Source organism: Syzygium oleosum, unplaced genomic scaffold (assembly GCF_021117445.2).
Source record: "Syzygium oleosum isolate NSW1041296 unplaced genomic scaffold, Sole_v2.1 Sole_v2.05, whole genome shotgun sequence".
Lineage (NCBI taxonomy): Eukaryota > Viridiplantae > Streptophyta > Magnoliopsida > Myrtales > Myrtaceae > Syzygium > Syzygium oleosum.
In genome coordinates, this window is record NW_026607489.1 from 3,285,180 (window position 1) to 3,291,626 (window position 6,447).

The 6,447-nt window shown below is 37.8% G+C and overlaps 1 protein-coding gene across 1 annotated transcript; it reads right to left on the bottom strand.

Moving 5' to 3' along the window:
• Positions 1–1,288: 1,288 nt before the first annotated feature.
• LOC115680858 (protein ROOT INITIATION DEFECTIVE 3) lies at positions 1,289–6,105 on the bottom strand. Its single transcript, XM_030604703.2, has 8 exons — positions 5,760–6,105; positions 5,496–5,609; positions 5,241–5,374; positions 4,963–5,110; positions 4,237–4,436; positions 3,759–3,886; positions 3,225–3,472; positions 1,289–1,516 (listed from the first exon to the last, which is right to left on the bottom strand). The coding sequence occupies exons 1-8, from the start codon at positions 5,964–5,966 to the stop codon at positions 1,340–1,342; spliced, it is 1,356 nt and encodes a 451-aa protein (XP_030460563.1). The 5' UTR covers positions 5,967–6,105; the 3' UTR covers positions 1,289–1,339.
• Between the last annotated feature and the right edge of the window lie 342 nt (positions 6,106–6,447).

Here is a 6,447-nt window from a genome sequence, read left to right on the forward strand (position 1 = left end):
GGATAATACAATTGGGTATGATTTGGAGAGAGCTTTCAGATGATACCAATTTGTTGAAACCCGATGATCGACTCTTGAGATACAACACCATCAAATCTCGGCCATTCGATCGAGAATTCTGCACACCGGCAAGTAAAATAAGGAGAGAGTATGATGGGTTTCTAGGATCAAGGGTTGTGCGATGGTTGGGAAAAAGGAGAGGTGAATGAGGTAATTTATAATTAATACTCCATAATTGTTTTGATGATATTTTAATTTCGATCTTTGTTGAAAATTAAATTTAAAATATTTTCGATTTTATATGCAATAGGCTTCATTCATACCTAGTTTTATACATATGTCTTATAAAGAATTAATTAATGCAATGCATTTGACTACTTGTGACCTTATGGTAAAGTTCAAAGGGATAGCTGCATGGATTAAATAAAAATGATTGGGATAGGCAAAATGACACAAACAGTCCCTAAACTTTGATCCAATGTGTAATTTGATCCATGAATTTTTAATTTGTTCAATGTAGTCCCTAACCTTTAACCCAATATACAATGTGGTCCTTGAACTTTTCATTTGTTCAATGTCATCCTTGAACTTTTGGTATATATTCAATTCAATCTTCGAACCATATGAATATGTTCAATGCAGTCATTTCCATTAATTCAAGTTCAGGGAGTGCATTAAACATTTTCATATAGTTCAAAGACTGAATTGAACATGTACCAAAAGTTCAGGGATGACATTGAACAAATTAAAAATTTAGGAAGCACATTGAACATTAGCCTAAAATTTAGGGACTACATTGAACAAATTAAAAGTTCAGAGATCAAATTGCATATTGAGTTAAAGTTCAGGGACTGTTTGTATCATTATGCCAATTGGGATAAGAATAGCAGGAGTGCCATAACTTTCGTACGACGCTCACTTGAGTGCTATTACTTTTTTTTTCTGCTCACTTAAGTGCCACATCGAAGTAACATCGATCATTTGAGTGTCATTCTATGTAGATTTTTTTTTATTAATTTTTCATTTCGACATGGATTTCTTTTATAAAACTGAAATGAACCGAACTAAAATCTTTGGCCCGATACACTGGAATTTCTTCAGTTCTTTTCGATACAGTGTATTTCCCAAGAGAAACCGAGAACCTTAATTTATGAGGAAGAGCATTTCTATCTTCAGAAATCAAAACAATAAGCTGAGCATAGTTCCTTGAGGAACACACAGCAAATAACATAATACGCAGCAGGGCGTAATAGAGAAAGCCCTCTCATTACGTATGCCGATCCTATCATTCCCATGAAATTTTGTAAAATTGTATAAAAAAAAGGGACAAAATTTTGTTTCAGGTAAAACCTGCTTTAGTTGGCTCAGCTTGATCTATGTCCAAAAGCTCGTCTACACAAAATTGATGCAAGTTTTCATACATTTGCTTCCATCTTTCAACCATTTGGAAGGATCTTTTGCAATCAACCTTTAGCCTCTCTAGCTCCATCTCAGCAGCATAGGAAGAAGATTGTCTCTGAAGAAGCCATGGCAAGAGGTTAGAGAGGAGTGCCAATGCATCTCATAACTCGTAACAGATTTTATTCTCACGTGAACTAATTAAGTACATCACAGAACACTTGAGCCCATATCCTCCAATGCATCTAATAACAGATTATGCTCAAAAGAATTACTCAATCATGTACATCGCATGATACTATTACCCTGGGAGAAACTTCACTGGTAGTCACTCAACTGTTAACTGTTAGTTGTAACATCTAGGTCATTGAGCTTCAGTTTTACTTTCAATTATATCACTGGTGATCAGTTGATTAAAATCTAGAAACACAAAATTAAGTGGCAGCTTATGTGGCCTATATTCATTTTTGTGTACGCCAGAAGTGCCAAGGTGGATGTGTAAGGCTCAATTGCACTTTTACTGTAGCTGTTAGTCACTCAACTTTGGATTACTAGTATTGTAGGTCACTCGATTTTAAATAACTGTCATCATAGACCAATCAACTTTCCTTAAGTTCAATGACATATCAATGCACTCAAGCGGCAACGACCAATTAGAAGTAGATAAGTTTACAATCAACCACTCAAGTAGGCCACATCAGGTTTCCAACTAGTTTTGGTCAACCTATCACTAGAGTGACCTAACTGAAAGCAAAATTGAAGTTGAGTTAGTTTTAAGTATAAATTCAATATTGAGAGGCAAAAAGTTAAAAAATGAGCAACTTTTAGTGAAATTTACCCAAATTAATATGGTTAATTATAGGTGAACAGTCTCAGAGAATATTAGTGATTCATTAAAAAAATTAGTTCATTATGGCTGACCCATTGAGATTGAAAATTCTAAAGAGACAATTAATAAGGAGTCAAATCTATGGACATTGGATAAGGAATACTTCGGCCTTTGGGAAGTTATGAAGCACAATAATTTGAAGTATCCTTCTTTACATCATGCCTTGTTAATATCCACAGTTTTGATTCCTTCTCCATCTTCTCCTACTCCAAAACTTCAACCTCAAATCAGCCATGATGAATAAATTTGACCGATCAATTATCACTAGAATTCTCCTTTAGAGTGATCACTTTAATTAACCAAAGCATATAAATGCAGGTAAATTCATTCAAAGTCACCCAATTTTTAACTTCCTTTCAACAGGCCACTCAACTTTCAATTTCAACATATGAGTGTCTTGACCCAGGTTTTGCTTTTAATCACCAAAAACTAGTTTGATTCAGCAGCTTGTGTGGCTGATAAAAATCTAAGTTAACATTGAACTGACTTGGAAGCTTAAGTGTTGTGGTACGTCATGAAATTTATTATAAGTTAACTAAAATTGAATGGGCTGCAATGAAAATTATTAAGAGTTGAATATTTAAAGTGTAATAGAGTCACACGTCCATCGAGACACTTTCAGTGAACACGTAAGATTGATACAAGCGAAGAAAGCCTCCACTCAGATTTCTGGCAAGATTTTGATCAATGAATCATTAGAGTGCTCTGATTAAAGGAAAAATCAAAGTTGGGTAACCTAGATTTTAAAATTGGAAGTTTAGTGACCTATTTGAAAGTAGGTGGAAAGTTGAGTTACCACGTTTGTAACATACCCGATTTGCATAAGCAGTCACTCTGAAAAGTACTTTATACCATGACGTGCAACTGTGGTTGTGTTTATATATCAACCCTGAAACCTCTCATCCTAACAATTTAAGAATAGACATGAATATCAAACCTGTAGTTCTTCAATTTGTTGATCCATCGCATTTGAACTGATGTGTGGACTCTCTAGAGGTTCATAGCTAGCGCCATGCAGACTAACCACTGTTCTGAAGTCTGAATCATCATCACTTGAATTTGTGTATTTTTCTAGAGGTGGGGATAACAAGGATCCATGCCTTCTTGAGGAGCCCTGTGGATTTGCAACTATACGAGGGCCGAAACCTAATTGCTTCCTCACAATTTGGACATTGTTAATAGGTCCTGTGTCAAGGCAGAGAGAACTATAAAATGTCGATAACAACAATTCTCGAATCTCCAAGGCAGATAAGGCAGCAGAAGGATCATCTGCTCTTTATTCACAAGGGACTGTTACCACTTAGATATTTAGGACCTGAGTACATGAATAAACATCATAGAATATGCAATATAATTGGACATAGAAGGTTTGGACTAGACTATACAACACATAATCTTGAACTTATAGCAAGTTGAAGCGCATAAACACATCTGAAAGCGATGAAATAGCTGTAAAATTAGAGAATTACACCTTTCGAATGTCGAAACATCCGTACGACGTTACCACTTTTAGGGTCCGAAACTCGAACCATACCATCCTCTGAGCCACAAACTATTAGGTTTAAGCTGTTACTGTAAGCCAGACAGGTGACAGCTTTGCTGTTCAAAAGCAGTGGAGAGAATTGTCAGTACACAATTCAAATAGGCTCCACAAGTTTTATGATACAAATTGATAAGAAGTCCTATGCATCCAAGACCAAAAGAATCCTTGATAATGGCAATTTTATATGAATACTGGTACACACTACTTGTGAGGTTCGTATCGACATGGTCAAGTTTTTGAATATCTCAAACAATTAACATGAATGCCACAGAAACCCAAAATAATTATCTTGAGCTGATCCCATAGAAGATGATATTCTAGGTGTACCGAGTGGTTCACAACAGTTTCTATCATATCTTATGATGTGGAAAAGCAAAGAAAAAGGCTCCATAGGATAATGACAAACCTGTGATCAGCCAACAAACCAATTATGTACATTCCATAAGCATCATTAGGGCTGCTCTCAGCATTTAGAGCAGCAACATATATCTTCCCATCCCTGCTGCCAGCATAGAAGACATGTTCCCCAGGATCCAATGCAATTGCATATATCATTGATGGAAACACAATGTTTCTTAACAGTATCCCCTTAGATAGACTCCATACCTGGAACAAGGTGCACATCAGAATAATTGCCTTAAAGATGTAGTTTGACACACAACTGTTAAAGAATTCACAAAAAAAATTTATAAAAAAAAAAAAGAAAATGGAAAAAAACCCTACATAAACAACAAACAGAAAAACATTATGTTCATGAAAGTAGTAAATAAAATAGCACGCATTTATCAGCAAATAAAAATGAACATCCATGACAAATTAGATACGTCTTGCTCCAAGAAAATATATCTTTCATCCTTTCCGTTGTCTGTTGACCATAGTAAATGACTTTAACCCACACTTGAAGGTACCTTTGATCCATATAATTAAATTCCTAGTATTTCTTGGGCAGCAGTAAATTATGGGAATCAGATGGACAAACTAGCAGTTGTAAAAAAGAGCAGAAAGTGCTTACATAAGAGATCTTATATTAAGATCCTAACATGCCAAAGACAGGGCAACATTTATTGTGTCCACTTATAACATTTCCACATTTCTCCAGAAACAAATGTTGGGGACAAAAAAAACGACACACCTTGCATGTTCGATCCTCTGATGCTGAGACAATAATTGCATTCGATCCACCATAACCGATGACAACATCAGTTACTCTCAGTGCATGCCCAGTAAAACTATGCTCATAAAGATGAGTTGCTTCTTGCCTCCTCATATCATCAAATATCCTGATTGCGAAAAAAAAGTCCTTGAGAGAGAGCAAATTAACAAAACCTCTTTAAGGATAGACATTAAACTCTCGTCTTCCATTTAATTGAATATCATTAACACGGTGGGAAAAAGGATAAAGCTGAGTACATGAAAAGGGACCAGACTCTAACAGAGCCGTCCTCCGACCCGGAGATTATGAGCGAATCGTCGTCCGAAAATACCAAGCAAGTAACACCCCTATAATGAGCATGCCACTTTCTAAGCAGTTTACCAGTTGGAACCTACAATAAATCAGCAAAACCACGCCAAAATCACATCAATTTGTAACACCCAAAAGAAAAGATCCTTCTTCCCCGTCTTTATCGAGAAAAAATAAAAGACAAACGATACAAAAAAATTCACCTCCCATAGGTAAATTTCGCCAGAAACGCCCCCGCCAACAATGTACGTGCCCTCGCTGTTCGCCGCGAGCGGCAAAATCGGCTCGGCGGGAAAGCTCTTAACTTCGACTTGGGGCTGCATTCAAGGGGCAACCGCCAGAATGAACAAATTTACTCATTGAGGCAAAGAATCAAACACATGAGCCGCACCAATAACACGAGTCTCTAAACATAAAACCGAGCAAAAAAAAAATTTGTGTAAAACTTCGCGTAAAGGGGAACTGACTCTATCCCAAGACCAGTAGAAGACGGTGCCGGAAGTGGCGGAGGGGTCGCGGAGCTGGGAGGAGGCGACGAAGCGGTGGCCGACGGAGGTGAGGCCGCGGGCGGTGGAGGCGCAGGACTTGTGGCGGAGCTGCTCGGCGCCGGTGCGGAGGTCCCAGCAGCCGATGCCGGCGTCGCCGACGGAGGAGGAGGCGATCACCACCTCCATCAAAATTTTCGGGTGTTGCAGAGCTGCGGGACGTCGTTCGACGGTGAACTGGCTGGATGTTCGTGCGTGGCGAGTCGTTTGGGCGACCGAGGATTTTGGTAGGGTTTAAGAATATGAAAGAGGAGATGAGAGGAGACGAGATGAGATGAGAGGGTGGATAAACGACGTCGTCCGAGGAGATTAATTGTCATCGTAATAATTAACTAGGATCAAGCTCGTGCGATGCAAAAGAGGGAAAATTTCAAATTAGAGCATGAAATGCCCTCAATTTCTCATATAAGGGTTTGAAATGGATTTTATTTCAAAAAACGGCCTGAAGTGGCTATGACAGTTTTAAATAAAGGCTTGAAGTGGTCATGCCAATTTCAAATAAGGGTTTGACCTCACCAACCGGCTAAATATTCCGACCGGTCAAAGCCATTTTCGTCCAAAGATAATTTTAACATAAATTTTAATTAAATTAGATTAAAAGGGAGAAAAT

What these genes read in the sequence shown, in the direction of transcription:
- LOC115680858 (XM_030604703.2), bottom strand. Translation starts at nt 5,966, where the DNA reads ATGGAGGTGGTGATCGCCTCCTCCTCCGTCGGCGACGCCGGCATCGGC. An exon ending in TCTACTGGTCTTGGGATAGA is followed by an intron (nt 5,610 to 5,759) that starts GTCAGTTCCCCT and finishes CCTTGAATGCAG; the next exon opens with CCCCAAGTCGAAGTTAAGAG. An exon ending in GATGTTTCGACATTCGAAAG is followed by an intron (nt 3,473 to 3,758) that starts GTGTAATTCTCT and finishes GCCTTGACACAG; the next exon opens with GACCTATTAACAATGTCCAA.